The 18,495-nt window shown below is 44.5% G+C and overlaps 1 protein-coding gene across 1 annotated transcript; it reads left to right on the top strand.

Annotated features, from left to right (window-relative positions):
* The first annotated feature begins 9,300 nt into the window (after positions 1-9,300).
* On the top strand, positions 9,301-10,896 carry LOC127776881 (UDP-glycosyltransferase 89B2-like). The gene has a single exon (XM_052303453.1). The coding sequence runs from the start codon at positions 9,433-9,435 to the stop codon at positions 10,894-10,896; it is 1,464 nt and encodes a 487-aa protein (XP_052159413.1). The 5' UTR covers positions 9,301-9,432.
* Positions 10,897-18,495: the final 7,599 nt, after the last annotated feature.

Genomic DNA, 18,495 nt, shown 5'->3' with positions numbered 1-18,495 from the left:
TGTATGACGCTATTGATTTTTTAACCAACGTTTGACTATTCGTCTTATTCAATTTTTTTATACAAATATAAAAATACTTATGTCATGCTTAAAGAATATTTGATGATAAATGAAGTCACAATAAAATAAATGATAATCACATAATTTTTTGCATAAGACGAAAGGTCAAACGTTTATTAAAAAGTCAATAGCGTCATACATTAAAATACGGAGGTAGTATAACAGTGAGTCATAAGTCTACTATAATCTTATGCGGAGCAGAGAGGTAATCAAAAGTCAAAGGTGTTGGCTCTCATGCAAGAGCTAATTTAACACAAGCTCCAAGACATATACATTAAATGTCCAAGTGAGAGAGAGAGAGAGGAGAAGAAAATTATAGCCAACCTTATAGCTAATCTATTATATATGTTGGCTTTAAAATAGGCTAATAGTAGAAAGTGGGCTCTTCTATTATCCTTGCTTAGGGTGTTCGCTATCCATGGTTCCTAGCCGGAACTGTCCACATGAAAAACGGAGCGGTCCATTAGCGCGTGATTAATTAAGTATTAGCTATCTTTTTTTTGAAAATGGATTAATTTGATTTTTTTAAACAACTTTCATATAGAAACATTTTACAAAAACACACTGTTTAGCAGTTTGAAAAGCGTGCGCGTCAAAAATGAAAGAAAATGGTTGGGAAAAGGGGACGATGAACACAGCCAAAGCTGTCCGTCGATTGGAGGTGGGGTACTTGGGAGGAATCCCCGACAAGTCCCAACGGGATTCACGCCTATATGCCATTGTGATTTTGACCATTTAGCTACCTTACTGGATTATTTACTGTTTTTATAAGAATTCGTTCGCGAATTACTATTGTCTTGTGTAAAAGATGACAGGGGAGTGTGGCTAAACAGAGAATTTATGACTAAACTGGGGACACCACTTTCTTTTTTTTTAAAAAAAAATGTAGCCAATCCAACTCAAACGTAACAAGATACGGTACGGTTGAGTTGTATTAGCTTTCGACTCAGTTTGAAATAGCAAATTATTATTGCTACGAGATATGTACTTGATTTTAAGGGTGAATTAAACATTAGAAGGATTCTTTTTTTAAAAAAAGTATTCTTTTTACAACAAATAATCTGTTTCAAATCTCTGGTAAATAATAAGAAAAGAGAATAAGGCTACGTTTGGTTTAGTGCCAGTTAGTAAAGCCAAACCGTTAGTAAGGTCCCAAAGGTTTACTAAGTTGATGACCACCAATGCAATTTACTCGCTAATTATTGGTGAGCTTCAAGCACCCCAAATAATACACCCTCTGTTATTGAATGATAGACATTGTGATCATAGTATGTAGAATAAGGCAATAATATGGTAAAAACTTGTGACTAATTTGTCTTTGGCAATTGTTAGAAAATGGAATTAGGAAAATAAGTGGGTGGGGGAAGGGATGGAACCAAAATCGAAAGTATCTAGAGTTGGGGCAATGTTCAAATTTTTACCAAGTGATGGCTACATTTTTCTATAATACAATAATATTTCGGCCCGTACTTAACAAACTACAACCAAATATTACAAAGTTCACATATAAACAAACTCAGCACACATTGACATGATTAAAAAAACACAAACAAAAAGACACCAATATAAGACAAAAGAACCTTGAATTACAGAGTATTTGAAACAAATATTTGATCAAAATCGACAGCTACTGTTTCAACTACCAAAACTTTGATGATACAATTATTTTTGTTAGCATCGAACGCCCCCCCACCAGAAGAAAGACTTCTCCCCACTTGTCCCAATGCTGCTGCTCGGTTGTGCGAATCCCATTTCCCACGCCGCTGCGGCCGGCTAGGCTATCAACGGACCACGCGTACGACGTCGTGGAGGTGGCCGACCATATCTGTTGTCTCGCTGCGGCTGCCATGACAGAAAGCCCCGTGCTCTTGTCTTCTTGGTTCTAAACTACTACTCCCTCTGTCCCAATATACAAGGACTAGAACTGGATAAAATATTTCCTACTATTATGAATCTGGATAGCAGTCTATCCAGATTCGTTCCTAGTACTACGAATCTGGAGTACTAGGAAATATCCTATCCGGTCCTAGGTTCTTATATATTGGGACGGATGGAGTAGATGCTTTGCGCGCCGGCTGCATGTAAAAATCAATCGGCTCATAAATAAATTAGTGACATCATAATTTAGATTTAACTTATTCGTGCATATTAATGGTATCGTAATCGGTAATCCATCTTGCATGATAAAAACAACAAATATCATACGAAAGCTACAAAACAATGGGCAGATTACTATCAATGTTGAGCATCCATATTCAAACTTCAGTATGTTTACAGTGTTCTCGTTACATAATAACACAAATAAACATATACAGTGAGAATGCTTTGGTGTCACAAAATGTTAATGACATTGAAAGGTCAATTTGTGACAAGTCGTGAAGGCCAACATCTCGGTATAAGATTCAGCATCCCAGCGAAAGAAGACTGAAATACTAGTAGTGGTTTGCAGTCCTGTTTGGTAGTGCGCATTTCTGAGTCTGAATCTAACTAATTTCTTGGAGAAACCCCGCTCTCTGTCGTCCTCGCGCGGGCGACCTAGGGCGAACCCTAGCCCCTGGCCACTGCCACACTTCCGTTCCCTTCCCCGCCTCACCACCACCGGAGCGCATTGCCGGAAACCGCACGGCCCGCCGGGATGGCGGCGGCGAGACTCCTATCCCCGGCGGCGTGGCCGTCTCTGCGCGAAGGGGTGGCGCGGACAATCAGGAAGGCCGCGCGGCGGCGAGGCGTCGTGGCGGCGGATCCGGCGCCGCCACCACCGGATCTGGCACCCTCGCGGCTAGATCCGGCGTCGCCGCCGTCGGATCTGGGCTGCGGTGGTGCGGGCGCGGCGTCGACGGCGAGGCGCGGGAGGCTGCGTGCGGGCGCGGCGTCGGCAGCGAGGCGCGGGCGACAGAAACAGCGGCGGAGTAGCGGGCGACCGTGGTTGGTGCGGAGGCACGACAGTTGTGGCTGGGGGGTGAGCAGCTGTGGCTGGCCGGCTGGTGCGGTGGCTGTGGCTGCCCCGCCGGCCGGCACAGTGAAGGAGACGTGGCCGGTGGCTGGGCAGTGCAAGGAGACGCTGTCGGATGCCGTGCAGTGCGAGGAGGAGCGTCGGAAGCTGGCACGACGCGAGGAGGCGTGGCCGAAGGCCTCGGTGCGAGGAGACGCGGCCGAGGCTGGCCTGGCGGTGCTGGCCGGAGCGGTGGCCGCAAAGCGGGAGGTGAGGCTGGTGGAGGCGGAGTCTTATGAGGCCTCGGTGAGACGGTAGCACGCGTAGACTGGCCGGCGGGGGGCGCCGGTGTAGTGGTGCCCACTCGTCGGCGAAGGTTCAGATGGCGGTGAAGCAATGGTGCACAGTACTAGATCGGCAGGCGGTGGACGGCGTGTGAAAACGTAGGGCAACTATGACGTTCGAGCGTCATTTCTCTCCTAAGGGTGTTGTCGTGCCGTCACAAGCCTCAAAAGTGGCTGCCGGGCGAAAGCCCAGTCTCGGTTCTCTTTGCGACCTTGACAAATGGCGGCGGCGGTGTTCCGTCGCTTCTCTCCTTGGAGACATTGTCTAGGCATCCCCTTGCCGAAACCCCCAAGCAATTGGTGCAAGCTTGCTCTAGATTCATATCCTCTTGTGTCAGCGTCCTAGCTTATGCAAGTTGGCCACGTCAGAGGGCTTAGGGTGGAGAGGATTTCCATTCTTCTCTCTCACCCTCCCTCCCTAAATCCCAAAGACTTGGATATAGTGGGGTTTTGTGTTGGTTGTAAGGTTGGGTTTTGGGCGATCTCGGCTGTGTTCCGTTGTTGGCCTAGCGGCGGCTGGTCCGGTGCTAGCTTTCTCCTGGGTTTGTGTTTGGCGCTGTCGGTGTGTGTGGATGGTGGTATACTTTTTTCATTTTTCTAGTTACGACTTTCCAAGGTTGTAATTGTAATTTTTTCTGCTCTATTAAGAACTTCGCACTGTCTAGTGCAAGTCGTTCAAAAAAAAAAAAGATTCAGCATCCCATCACATCCTAAATAATCCAATCAAGTTGACATATAAATGAGTAGATGAAAATAAACATTATTTAATGAAACCACATACATAAGTACTTCCAGATACATACTAAAGTCTAATAACCTTACTGTAATACACATGCACACATACAAAAATAAAACATAACTTTGTTTCTCGGTTAATCAGTGCTAATGGATCATAAAAATAGCATGGATGAATATTTTGAGAAACCAAATAATTAGTGAGTAAAATTTACTCATAACAAATATTGGAATGTATGAAAATGTCAACTTCCAAGTTCCAACCTTGACAATTCACCGGTACAATGAGGCATCTAGTGAAATTTGAGGCTTGAAAAAATGTCAGCACTAATTGGAGAGATATCTAACGCCTGTTTCCAGGGTTATGTCTAAAAAATCAACTAATGAATATTGACTCAACCTTAGGTTGTTACTGGCTCCTCTATTGTGATTCAAATAGCAGAGAAATGCAACCTTGGCACTACTAAATACCTCTTCTCATTCCAAAAAAAAAATCAGTAATATAGTAAATTCAAACAAATTCACATCATGGCTATGACTATGAGCACTAATGTTTGTTTTGACTGCAGTGAGCTCCAATAGTTTAAGAAACAATCTGTGATAAGATTCAACAATTAAATTTTTCTATCAGTTTGCTTAGGTATGCTACATTCAACATAAGCATCATTATGCTGGTAAGGTTTACTTCTGGAAATTTGGAACACAAGCAATTAGAAGAAAATGGATATAAAGGGTAGGTTAGACTACCACATGGATATAAAAGGAAAATGGAATTTCTAAACCAAAGATATAAATGATCTCAGATCAGCAAGGAAGGCAGTGCCCAGTGGCATATCAAGAATAAGAACATTTGACAGAAGGCCTTCAAAGATGAAGTAAATGTCATATTTAAAACAAACATAGTAATACATTTTGCCGAGTACACACAGTTAATGAATGAAGGCTTATGTTTTAAATAAACCAACTAAATTGCTTAACAAACTTCTTGTGTAATTCCAGCAGAAAACAATAATATGCAAAATCCCTTAAAGAAAGTTATGTTAACTAGAGTAAAGTGAATCAAATAAAGGTTAAAAAACCTTTGCACTTCCTTGTTAATGGAGATGCCACGTAATACTATCTTTATTACAATAATAGTTTAGATTTCCACTACATATATAGTTTGCACTACATATTTTTCCCAACAGATTTGCTAGAAAACTTTCGTAAGTTTTTTTTACCCCAAACTTTAAGATTTATCACATTTAAAAAACTATTTTCCATGCACCTCTCGCTTTTTTTACATGCTAACTAAAAATACTCTGGGGATGCCTGGTCACTACAGCTATATTGAAAATTTTTATTTTTTGATAGTGTATTAGAAATATGGCATGTGAAAATTGTAACGCCGTAAAATTACCCAAATCTTTAAATCGTGCCTTAATACATTTTCTAGAAATTGTAAAAGCTAAAAAGAGCATATAACAATTAAAAATCACTAAGATTGAATCCTAAATGGCTTGTGGGAATTTTTCTTAAATTTCTCATGCCTAGAAACGCTTAAAAAAATTACATGAACTTTCAGAGCACTCTAATTAATTTTTATGCAACAATAGCCTTTCTCAGAGTGTTTATAAAAGAAAAATTAAAATAAAATCCTCTCCTCCTCTTGGGCTGGTTCCGGCCCATCTCTACCTCTCTCCCTCTCCTGGCCCATCCGGCCCAGCTGCCGGGTCGTCTTCCTCCTCTAGCCGACCGGCCGCTCCTCCATGTCTTCCGAACAGACGCGAATATTAGGGAAGAACCTAATATTAAATAATAAGAAGGGGTGAGGCTTCGAACCCAGGTCGTCTAACCCACCACCTTGTGGAGCTAGCCGGAAAACCCCTGGGTGTTTCTCATGTCTCCCGAACAGAAGCGCCGCCGCCACCTCTTGATCTCCTTCCCCGGCCGATCCCCCTCCCTATTGAGTGCAAAAATCGGTTCCTCTCCTCCTCTTCAATTCCCCCATAATTTCCCACTCCATCCCATATTATTCGCAGTGGATTTTGATGGCGTTCATCAATGGTGATCTCCACTGTAGCCGGCGCCCTTCTCCCTCCCCTCCGGCCTATAAAAGGGAGCCCCGACCCCCTCCTCTCTCCCACACACTGCCTGTTCTCCTCTCCCTCTCCACGGCCATCGCGCTGTTCTCTTCCTACGGCGCCGCCGTCGCGCAACTTCAGCCGCCCCTCGCCGGTGGACGGAACCTCCGCGGAGCCCGGCGTCGCCTCCATCTACTTCGCCGCTTCCTCCTCCCCCCTGTCGAGCACAAGGACCACCGGAAACGACGACAACACCGACGACCCGAAGCTCCTCGTCGTTTCTCCCTCTTCGCCGGCGTCTCCGTCAAGCTCTCGCCGCCGCGTTCGCTCGGTGAGGATCGTCATCTCCTCCTCTTTCCGTTTTTCCCATTCTGCACTCCGTCGCACCGCCGGCGTGCTCTTGGCCGTCGATGGCGAGCCGCCGGTCTCCGGTGCCGCTCCTGCCCCGGTGCGCCGGTGAGCCATGAGCCGTCCTCATGCGCTCGGCTCAAGGTGGACCATGCAGCTGACAAGTTGAGAAATTTAACAATATGCCACTCTATAGAGGTGGCTTTAACAGAATGCCATAGAATGTTCTTAAAAAATATCATTCCATAGAGTATGCTTCCTAATGAAATACCACTTTGGGTGATTAAAGGCTTTTAATCACACTTTGGGGTGATTAGAGCCTCTAATCTCCCTCCCCTCTTACAAACCGCATCGAACTTCCTCCTCTCCCCCTCCTTCCCGCCGCTGCCGCCGCCATCTCTGGCCTCCGCTTCGCCTCCTCATCGTCCTCTTCGTCGTCGACGGTTGCCAACACCCGCGGGCGCGCGGATAGGCGACGACTCCGGCGGGCGCACGGACAGGAGCCGACGCCGATAGGACTCAAACTCCCTCCTCTTCCCCCTCCTCCCCGCCGCCGTAGCAACAGCATGCTGCAGCCGCCGCCGCCGCCGCCATCTCCGGCCTCCGCGCGTACAGAGAGTGCATCACGGCGGCCGCGTACACGCCGGCTGGCGAGAACACGACGTGCTTCAAACCAAGCTCGGCCGCGAGCGGCTACATCCACCTGCAGAGGAAGTCGGACAGCACCGCGACGACGCGGTCGGGCGTGTCCGCCCTGTCGCGCGCCCACGACCCGAGCGGGCCGCGCAGCCCCGCGAACGCGACGACAAGCTTGGCGAAGAGCTCAGGCGGGGACCCCTTGGCGTTCTCGACGCCGGCGGGGACAGCAGGGTGGGAAGGGAACGGCAGGGTGAGCGCGAAGGCGCCGCTACCGCCGCGGCCCGTGTGCTCGGCGAGGTGGGGCTCGAGGAGCGGCGCCGTGGCCGGCGTCACGACGACGGTGCAGCGGAGGCCCCCGTGGGACGCGAGGCGGCGGACGATGTCGATGAACGGGATGGGGTGGCCCTGCGCCGGGTACGGGACGACGAGGACGTGCACCGCAGCGTCGCCGCCGGCGTCGGTGACCGTCGCCATGACGTATGCACAATTAGTTACCGCTTTAAGTATGCACAATTAGTTCCGGGTGGACGTTGATTTGTTCACGAGATCGCTTTGTTCACAGTGCTAATTTTTAACAGATTACAGGTAAGAAGATGCTGTCGCATTTGGTTTCTGGCGGAGGGTTTTTTCTCTCATGAAATTTAAATTTAGTTAATTTGGACGGACGGTATATTTGGTGAAGTCCATCTATATATATATGGCGCCACAAAATTTAGTCCAAAACAGTCGATTGGACTTCACACTTATTACCGCAATTTCGAACACAAAGTTGACCATTAATGAGCCATGGCAATATAACAAATAAGTAACTTGATTATAATACACAATATTAATTTAGATTTAAGATAGAAAACTAGCGATCACAAAATTTACACTTAAATAAATTAAAAATTACACTTTACATATGTAATTTTAATGTATTTTCACTATAAGTTCCAAAATCCAAAATTACATATGTAAGTCCCAAAATTATATATGTAATTAGTATGTAATTACAATGTAGGTGGAATGTAATTGCATAAATTACCACTATAGTGTAATTTCTATTAATTATAATTTATTTTGAGGAAAAGAACGAGTAGCATCTTTGTGCTCAGTTAGTCAAAAGCCTGTTGCTGTAACTCAGTGTCCTATTCCTACACTAAATAGCAATAATTTAATTTAGATTTAGAACCGAGGTACGCTAGTACCGATCAAAGTGGCGCCATATTTTGGACAAGTCTACAGCTCGGGCGCCCGATTGGTTTGGAGAAAAATCGGGCGCACCCGATTTACGTGCAAAACTATTTTAAACTGATTTTTCTCTTAAATTACTTATACAAATCATGATTCGATTGCATCATTAAATTCGTTGCAATTAAATCTTCAAAACAAGACCACACATGGATATATTTCGACGAAATTTTTTTTAAGCTTATTATTGAATTATTTTTAAATATTGCACGATGTTCCACCAGGTATATCGGAATTGTTTCACTAAGTAGATCGAAAATGTTTCACTCGTTTAAATCGGGTATTGTTTCACCTTATATAAAAACAATGTTTCAGCAAATAGTGAAAGAATGTTTCAGTTCACTGCAACATTTGATCCATACATAATGAAACATTATAAGTACACTAGGTGAAATATTTTTCGGTGGAACAAAAAAATAAACTGAATTCTCTTAATAGGGGGTTTCCAAAATATGTCGGTTTTTTGTTGCAATGGAGTATTTCCGTTCACTTCAACATTAGATCTATACACAGTGAAACATTGCGAGTACACTAGGTGAAACATTTTTAGTGGAATAAAACCAAATTCTCTTAATAGAGGGTTTCCAAAATATGTGAATGATTTGGTTCAATAGAGTTGTGTGTGTGCATAAGTGGCAGGTGGGGACAGAGGATATGTGGTTGGGCCCAGGTGTGCACATGATTGGGGGAGGGGGGAGCGACCGATTTTTCCCCTCCCCCTATGCGTCCAACGTTGAGCATTCTCGCCATATTTTTCTAGCAAATCCGAAAAAAATGTCCTATTCCTACACTAAATAGCTATAATTTAATTTAGTACCGATCGAAGTGGCGCCGTATTTATAGCAAATGCGAAAAAAAATATTCTACTCCTACACTAAATAGCAATAATTTAATTTAGTATCTTGCTATTTTAATTTAGTATCGAGGTAGTACCGATCAGAAGCGATCGACAGCACCTTGTTACCTGCTGTCAGAGAATTCGCAGTGTGAACAAAAAGAACATGCACTTTGTGCACTTATTAAATCAGTATTCGAGAGGCCTCACATCATCACCGCCGCGCCAAATCTGCAAGCGACCATGGCGACGCCCACCGACGCCTCCGCCGCCGCCGCGGCGCACGTCCTCGTCGTCCCGTACCCGGTGCAGGGCCACCTCATCCCCATCCTCGACCTCGTCCGCCTCCTCGCCTCCCGTGGCCTCCGCCTCACCGTCGTCGTGACGCCCGCGACGGCCCCGCTCCTCGCGCCACTCCTCGCCGCCGGGCACCCGGGCGGCGGCGGCGGCGTCTCCGAGCTCACCCTGTCGTTCCCTTCGCATCATGCTGTCCCCACTGGCCTCGAGGTCGCGAAGGGGCCACCGGGCGCTGCGCCCAGGCTCTTTCCCATGCACGTCGTCGCGTTCGCGGGGCTGCGTGGCCCGCTCGAGTCATGGGCGCGCGCCAGGGCGGGCACGCCCCACCGCGTCGTCGCCGTGCTGTCCGACTTCCTCTGCGGATGGACGCAGCCGCTCGCCAACGAGCTCGGCGTCCCGCACGTCGTGTTCTCGCCGTCCGGGGTTTACGGCACCGCCATGCTCCACTCCCTGTTCCGCGCGATGCCCCGGCCCGCGGACGAGAACGACGACGAGAGTCCGGTCAGATTCGTCGATATCCCGGTATCTCCGGCGTATCCATGGTGGCAGCTCACTAGGGCGTACCGCACGCACAAGAAAGGCGACGAGATCGACGAGGGTTTCAAGAGCAACTTCCTCTGGAACCTCGAGAGCTCGTCGTTCGTGTCGAACACGTTCCAGCGGCTCGAGGGGCGGTACCTCGAGAGGCCTCTCGCCGACCTGGGCTTCAGGCGCGTGCGCGCCATAGGGCCACTGGCGCCGGAGGCTGACGCGTCGGGCAACCGCGGCGGCGAGACCGCCGTGGCCGCGTCGGATCTCTGCGCGTGGCTGGACCAGTTCGCCGACCGCTCCGTCGTGTACGTCAGCTTCGGCAGCATGTCGCAGCTACAGCCGCCTCACGCGGCGGCGCTGGCGGCCGCGTTGGAGCGTACCGGCGCGGCGTTCGTCTGGGCCGTCGGGTCATCGCACGCGACGCTCCTGCTCCCGGAGGGGTTCGAGGAGCGCTCGACGGCGAGCGGCAGGGGCACGGTGATCATCGGGTGGGCGCCGCAGCTGGCGGCGCTGCGGCACCGGGCGGTGGGATGGTTCGTCACCCACTGCGGGTGGAACTCCGTGGTGGAGGCGGTGGCGGCCGGGGTGTCCATGCTGACGTGGCCGATGATGGCCGACCAGTTCGTGAACGCCCGGCTGGTGGTGGACGAGCTCCGCGCCGCCGTGCCGGTGTCCTGGGGAGGCGTCGCGGCGCCGCCGACCGCCGACGACGTGGCTCGCGTGCTCGAGGCGACCGTGCTGGCGGCGGACGGTGGAGGGGTGGGCGCGCGGGTGGAGGAGCTCGCCGTGGAGGCGGCGGCGGCGACGCGGGAAGGTGGCAGCTCGTGGGTTGAGGTGGACGAACTGGTGCGGGAGCTTCGTGGGCACATGCAAAGCTAAGCTTATCCGTTTACGTCTCTACGATGGCCGTTGACGGAGGAGAAGAAGAGTAGCTTTGATCGCCGGAGAGGATGACGGCGGTCAATAAGTACAACTATAATAAATTGTTATCTTAATAAATTACTCCCTCCGTCTCATTTTAATTACAGCCATGTTCATCTGTGCTTAACTTTAATCATCCGTCTTATTTAAAGAAAAATTAAAAAATTAAAAAAATATAAGTCACATATAAAATAACTATTAATGTTTTATTATCTCATAACAATAAAATTACTAATTACAGGGAAATTTTAAATAAGATGGACGATCAAACTTTAGCATGGAAACTAATGATAAACTTAAAATGTAACGTAGGGAGTAACAAGTTAATTACCCCATGTCAGCGTTGAGGTCGTCATCCACCAAACAATCAACTTTATTTGCACCGGAAATATCAATTTATGCATGCATGTACAGTACGTACGTTCAGAGAGCTGAAAACATTAATTGTCGGGTACATATAGCTAGAGCTTTCTGCACTGGGCCAACACGTCGCCACCTTATCGTTCTTGGCTGCTTCCACCATGACCTCTTCCCAATCCTATATATCTCGATTTTATATATTTTAGACCTTTCTAAAAATTATTGTACAAATATAGCTTCCGCGAAGAGGCTATGGACCTGAGGGGGACGGTGCCCCATATCATTAGCATTGAGGACCTATCTTGCAATCTTTACCTATAATGTTTCAAACAAGTTTTTTAGGAATCTATTTATAAAACAAGTTTTCAAAAATGACTAAGAAGTGAACATTCCAGTCCCATACATGATGATGACTTTGAGTCATCATTGTAAAAAATCGACCCAACACTACTACACAAATGACTTTTCTGGATAGGGACTCTTTTACATTGCGTGCAGACGGTAGCTCGGTCCGCATAGGAAAATCGGCTCATTTTCCTGTGCGATCCATTTAAGAGGACCGAACGAAAAAAATCGATTTAAGTGAACCACACACAAAAATGAGTTTATTTTCGCAAAGCGAACGTCCTAACTGAACGGCACACAATAATGCCATTCCTTCCCACACACTTCAAAATTTTCATCTACTCTCTCTACCTTTCTCCTTTTAATATTCACTCCTCTCTCTGAGCGAAACTTCTCTCTCTGCCTTTCAACTCTCCTCTCCTCTCCATTCTCTGAGAGCGCGGGCGTCGGCAGCGGTGGCCGAGGCGCGGGAGGCTGGTGCGGATGCTGCCAGAGGCATCGCGGCGGCAGCCGCCGCCGCCGACAACAACGAGGAGGAAGCGGTGGCCGGGAGCGGCGCCGCCATCGCGCGCCGACGAGGAGGCGCACATCGCGGCTGCTGGCAGAGGCGGCGCGGCGGCTGCTGCCGACGTCGAGAAGGAGGAGGCTGCCGGGAGCGGCGCCACCCTCCCCACGTCATGCGGCTGCCGACAACGACGAGGAGGAGGCGGCCGGGATCTGGCAGCCGGGAGCGTCGCCGCCCTCCCCACACCAGGATCCGGCGGTGGCGGCTACCCTCCGTTTGGATCTAGCGGCGGCGGCAGTCCCCAGCCTGGATCCGGCGGCCGTGGCGGCGGGGAGCGGTGGATCTAGGGTTAGGGTTTCGGTAATTTGTGAATATTATTTTTTTTCGGATTTTTATTTTTCCGTGCGGGCGATATAAGCAACCGCACGGAAAAAAATCTGATTTTCGCGTGTGGGGGCACCACTCACACGCAAAAATCACGATTCATCCGTACGTAAATTTTTTTTGACCTCACGGAAAAATCCATCCCGTGGTAGTGCAAACAGCGGTCAAAATAGAAAAAACTAGAACAGTGCTGCCACGGTTCGGGCTGCAGAATAGACCAAACCGAAAAAAAAGCCATCAAACCGGCGGTTTTCTGTTGAACATCTAAGAGTTGGAGCGGTTAGCAGAAAAAGACCATCAATATATGTGAACTAGAAAAAAGTCATAAAACATAGTATGCAGGGCGAACACAGCAGTGGTCAGGAGGGGCCGAGCCCCCCATAGGCCTAAGGCAGCCCAGCTCATTAGTTCCGTGTGCATGCGCAGATAGCAGGTAGGAGTAGTGTCTGAAGGCTTATTTGGCACAGCTCCAACTCTAACTTCATCTCTTCTGAAGCTGGAGCTCAGCCAAACAGTTTCAGCTCCAACTGAAATAGGGGTAGAGCTGGGTGGAGCGTTTTCACAAAATGAACTAGAGAGGTGAAGCTGGGTTTAGCCAGCTCCACAACTCCACTGAAAACCCAACTCCTGAAGCTAAATTTAGGAGTTGAAACTCTACCAAACAGGCCATGAGTGCGTGCAATGTGCACTTAAGCTAGTGTTGGATGAAAACAAAACAACAAACACATAGAAATATAGAAAACATTGTATTTTATCATAATTTATTAACATGAATGTTTACAAATACATGAGGGTTTCCACAGGAGTTTGCCTTTTGCCTTAGCGAGGATGCTTAATAGAAAAGTATGCTGACTGAAGATTTCATGCAGTCCGCTGATTAGTTATATCCAGCGACCTCACTATGGTTGCTACTAGTATACTCAACAGTGAATGCATTTTTTTCTTCTTGTAGAATTTTCTCTTAAATTACTTATCCGATCTATAATCCGATTATACCATTGTGTTCATTGTAATTAAATCTATACAACAAGATTTTACATGATTATATTCTAATAAAAAATATCTATGTTGTAAATTACTTTTATTATATATGTAAGTTACTTTATCATATATAAAAATTACTTTTAGATTTGATTAAATTAATTCCTATACATTCATAATGTTATGAGTTTTTATTTTTATTATTGTTTTTAGTCAATTCCATAATTTGTGTTGACCAAATTTAATTTCTAGATAGACTCATGTTTTTACCCTCACAACGGATTTACTTCTAATGTGGTGACAAGTTACTTTCTTTTTATTTTAAGTTACTTCTATAATATATACATATTACTTTTAGGCTATTGAATTTACTTTTATATGTCTAAGAAGTAATTTAATGACATATAAAATTAATTTAGATATATTAATTTGTAATTTTTTATGAAAAATATAATCATGTAAGATCTTGTTATAAATATTTAATTATTACGAACACAACAGTTTGAATCGCTCAGATGAGTAATTTAAGAGAAAAAATTATTTGAGGCTTAGGTGGTAGAAATATATTTATCTACTTGCTTGATGGACTAGTACTATAGTTGTTAAGTATGTTCTTCCAGTTAATGCCCTGTTGCTGGTTATGACTAAACAGATGCTCTCGATTTAGATTTGACCTTATTTAAAACAAATCGACCGGGGACTTACTTTCCTTCCGAACGTACATACCTACGTGACCTTGCCCCTCTTTTCCTTTTTCTTTGTATCTACACTCTATAGTTCAACAAATGGTTTCACTTATCACTCATCACTCATTCTTTCATTTCTCACTCAACGGTACAGATTACCTCGCTCCGATCCAACGCTCCGGATTCACCCCACCTCCCTCCCCACCCTGACCCGCGCCCTCCCCACCCCGACGGTCCGACCTGGCGACCTGTGCCCCCTCCCCCAACCCTAATCCCTCCTCTTCCCCTCCGCGCATCGCCCTTCGCCTCGCCATCACCGCCGCCGTCGATTGCTTCCACCCTCTTTGATGCCCTATCCCCACCACGCGCAGCTGCCTCGCCGGTGATGACCTTGCGTCAGTGACAGTTGTCCAGTGCTCAATCTGCTGCTCGGTCTGCGTTGACACTACTGAGGTCTACGGCGAGGCTACTCCCCTCAAGTCTTATCTCAATCCCCTGCCTACGGTGGTGTATGGTTCGCATGCTTTGTAGTGTATTGTTGAACTTCTAGTCATTTTTCTCACTAAGAAAATGGTAGGTGATAAGATATCAGGTAATTCGGTTTTATTGTCTCTCAAACATCTGGTAGTTTGGTTGTGTGTTTAACCAAATGAAGCATAATATAATGTATAATCTTATGACAATGTATCGAACAATGGTTTTTTTAGGAGTATTAATTTGGCACTGTTATTAGATCGAACAATGGTTTTTTTAGGAGTATTCAATTTCAATGTAATCAGGTTCTTGATCTACAAAGGGTTCATGTGTACTGTGTTGGCTTGGGGTCCAGTCTCCTCCTGCACGTGATGTGTGCTGAACACGGTGGAGAAATAATGGACTGCCAACATGATCGGACAATTCATTGCTTCCTTTAGTTTAACTTTCAGTTTGAATGATTTTTCTATTAAGAACGCATGAATTCAGAATTAACTGAAAGAAAGATATTGCGTGTTTAATTAAACTATCCACATAATCTGAGTAATTCAGTTCATTTTCTTCACATCCTTTTCAAGAATAGTCTCTGATATTTCGTATTAGAATTGCATGCATTTATACAATCCGGTCTAATTATATCTGTTCAAAATAATTTCAGCCAGCTTGACAAGCAATAATTTCTCAGGAACCTCAATTGGCAATATCAGCACCCTTCTAGGAGGAGCAGAGGCCATTCACACTGCAAGTTATCACAAGTTCCACCACGGTGAGTGCCTTTCTGCGTTCATATCTCCCTGTACTGATTTGATCTTGACTAGCATAATTATATGCCTGTTTGCATAAAAATGGAGTTTTTTTATCGTGTTCTTGGCTCAACGTGCAGCTCTCCAATTATGTTCCCTTTTTCTGTGACAGCAACTTTTAGTTAAATAAATATCCATATTCCATATATGACTATGCATGATTTGATCTGGACTAGCATAATTCAGTTTTTGCAAATATTGGCCAGTAGGTGGTTGTCATCTGGTTGTTAGCGATTGTAGAGAGTTTTATTGAGTAGTTTAGCTACTAGCTTGGTGGTGTCAGTGATTAGTAGCTTTTTTAGAGAGTTTTATTAAGTTCGTTTCTGAACCATGTTGATGAAATAACAGAATTGGAACTTGTTTGGTCAAGTATATCAGTTATTAATTCTATGACACCAGAAAATTACATTGTTTCATCGCATTTAAAGGCGACAGATATTTTTCTTTTTTTACTGAATGATCAAACCGAATCAGGGGATACATTGCAAATTATATCTTCTCGCCCTGGAGGACTTCCATATGGAGTGAACTATATCAAATGTTTTGCTTTTCTTGCTACCTAGGGAAATGAAGGAAATTTTGGATTCTAGCTGTAGATTTGTGCTACATGTATGATGTTTTCTCTCACATTGATTGCTTCATAGTCCCTTGCCTTTTTGTGTATTATAGGAACGGGCTAACTGAGGCCATGGAATGATCGTTTCATTTTGAAGGTACTTCTAAATTTATAATTCTACCCTTACAAGTTTTGTTTCAGATTTTTAAAATTTTTGTAACAGCACTGCATGCTATACATATTGCATATGAAAAAGAATAATCCATACCTCTTTGTTTCTTGGATGATCTGCCCCTCGTCTGTTTGTTTATCTGTCGCTAAACTTGGGGAGGTTTTGGTTTCTCGATGATTTCGGGGCTGTAATCATGGAGAATCTGGTTGCAGATGATATGTTAAAGTTATTTTTTCCATGATTTCGGTTTCTATGTTTTAATCAGGTGATAGGTGATAGGGATTTCATGACTCTGCAGGATCGGCAATGGTTGTAAGCATCAGCAGATTCGATTCACCGATATGTTCTCCCTCAGTGACACTGTTGTCCACAAGGTTGGTAGGTTCCTCTTCTTGCTTTCCTCATTGATATGTGATTCCATTTAGTATGCTATACAATTAAACACTGAACCATGTTGTCTGAATAGCCATTTGCAGTTTGTATTGCAAAGAGTAGGCTGTAAATTCACTTAATCATGTTTATATTTACTGATAGGATGATTCTATTTTTAGTTAGTGGTTTTCTCAACAAACAAAAGTTTTACATCAAGTATTGTTACTTTCACATATAATAGTTTACTGATGGGAGGATTTTATTCTTAGTTTCTGGTTTTAAGAAGACAGCAAGTTCTCAGCTTTTTTCTGAAGTTCTGATGGATGGCACAGTTAGTACTATGGCATTGCAATGTGATTATTGAAGCACTGCAATGAGCTGGTAATAGTTTTTTTTTCCATCTTTACAAGAGGAGGAGGCAACCTATGGGGATGGTGGGACATTTGTACTTATCTTTTAGCCTTAATATGGACCTGAGTTCTCACTGCAGGGAGTGCGACAATTCCCTGTAACCAAAAGTATGAAGTGGACACAGTACAGTTCAAGAACAGGTTCTTCTCCACGAAAATTATTTTTGGCAAGGTAAGAATACATAGGATGCAACAACACAATTTGTTCAATTTGTCAGCTTGTTGTAGCACCACAAATGATATTTTAGTTGTTTAGAGAGGATAATTGCAATCTTTTTTATGTTTAGGCTAACCTTAGAGTTGAAAAAAGAATCTGGGATTGTAAGAGCATTGCAAGGGAGAACTTCTGAAAAGGAATTGTGAGTACAAAGAAGAGCTCACAACGAGTACAGAGTTCTTACATTGAATTAGCATATAATTTTTTTTTAAAAAAAAATCCTGCAAAAGGCTCCAGTTTCCCTTATATTTGTTCTATTTTATAGTTCAGACTTTTTGTGTCCACGTTTTGAGGATGGATTAATTTCCCAAGCACCTCAATTTGATATTGCACAATCCTTGACACAACATAAGCACCAGCTGTCTATTTTTTTGGACAACACTGTGTCAAGCGAGTGGAGATACGGTAATCATGGTGTGTGCATGAATGCCCCTGTAGGTGAATTCTCTCAATATTGTTAGAGCTGTACTAATTTTTTATTTGTCAGAGTTGTTTCTCAGCTACTATACCGCTTGATTGGAATATTTACCATGTGCACGCAGGTTATCGATATCTTTAGTGCCCATACTATTTGGCTTGGGCAACTATAAGAAATTAATCAGGAAGGGCAAGCAGCTTATTCTGCACGAGGTTATCCCGAGGTGGGCTTGCAACAGGAGAGAGGAGGCTGGTGCTATTTCTTCTCACTCATAGGATCTGTCATCTTTATTTGTCTAGCGAAGGCTTTTTGTTTATGTACAGAAACTACTACAGAACAACCATTTTTGTTGGTCCTGCCTTTATTTGTTTCATCTGTATGAAATTTGACTTATGAAGCATAGCATATTGTGGTATTGCCTATGATTTTACTTGCAAGGAATAAAATGTTCTCCGACAGTAGTGTATTTGTAAGAAAAAACAGAACTATAATATAATATCATTATTGTTTTTCCTAGCAACCAAAGTCTGCGATTCAGAGAACAATAATACTACTATGTACATACTTCTATTGTCTTTTGGTTGATTGAAGAATGAATAATATCAAATATCATCTTTTGGTTGAAGGATGAATTATATCAAATATTGCCGTAACGTTAGTACGGGTATATTACTTAGTATAGTTGGGATAAAAATATTTTTTAATATTATTAATATTATTATTACTGATAATAAATTTTAAATAAATACGTAGTCTCACATTTCCTTCCGTCCAGTAAAACGTATGTAAGTACATGAAATTCCCTCTTTTTTTTCAAAAATACTACTAATAATTATTGTTAGCGACAATAAAATTTAAACAATAGTTACTTTAC

Source organism: Oryza glaberrima, chromosome 6, assembly GCF_000147395.1.
Source record: "Oryza glaberrima chromosome 6, OglaRS2, whole genome shotgun sequence".
NCBI classification, from domain to species: domain Eukaryota; kingdom Viridiplantae; phylum Streptophyta; class Magnoliopsida; order Poales; family Poaceae; genus Oryza; species Oryza glaberrima.
The sequence above is the reverse complement of the archived record's forward strand: the minus strand, read 5'-3'. Positions and strand labels throughout refer to the sequence as shown.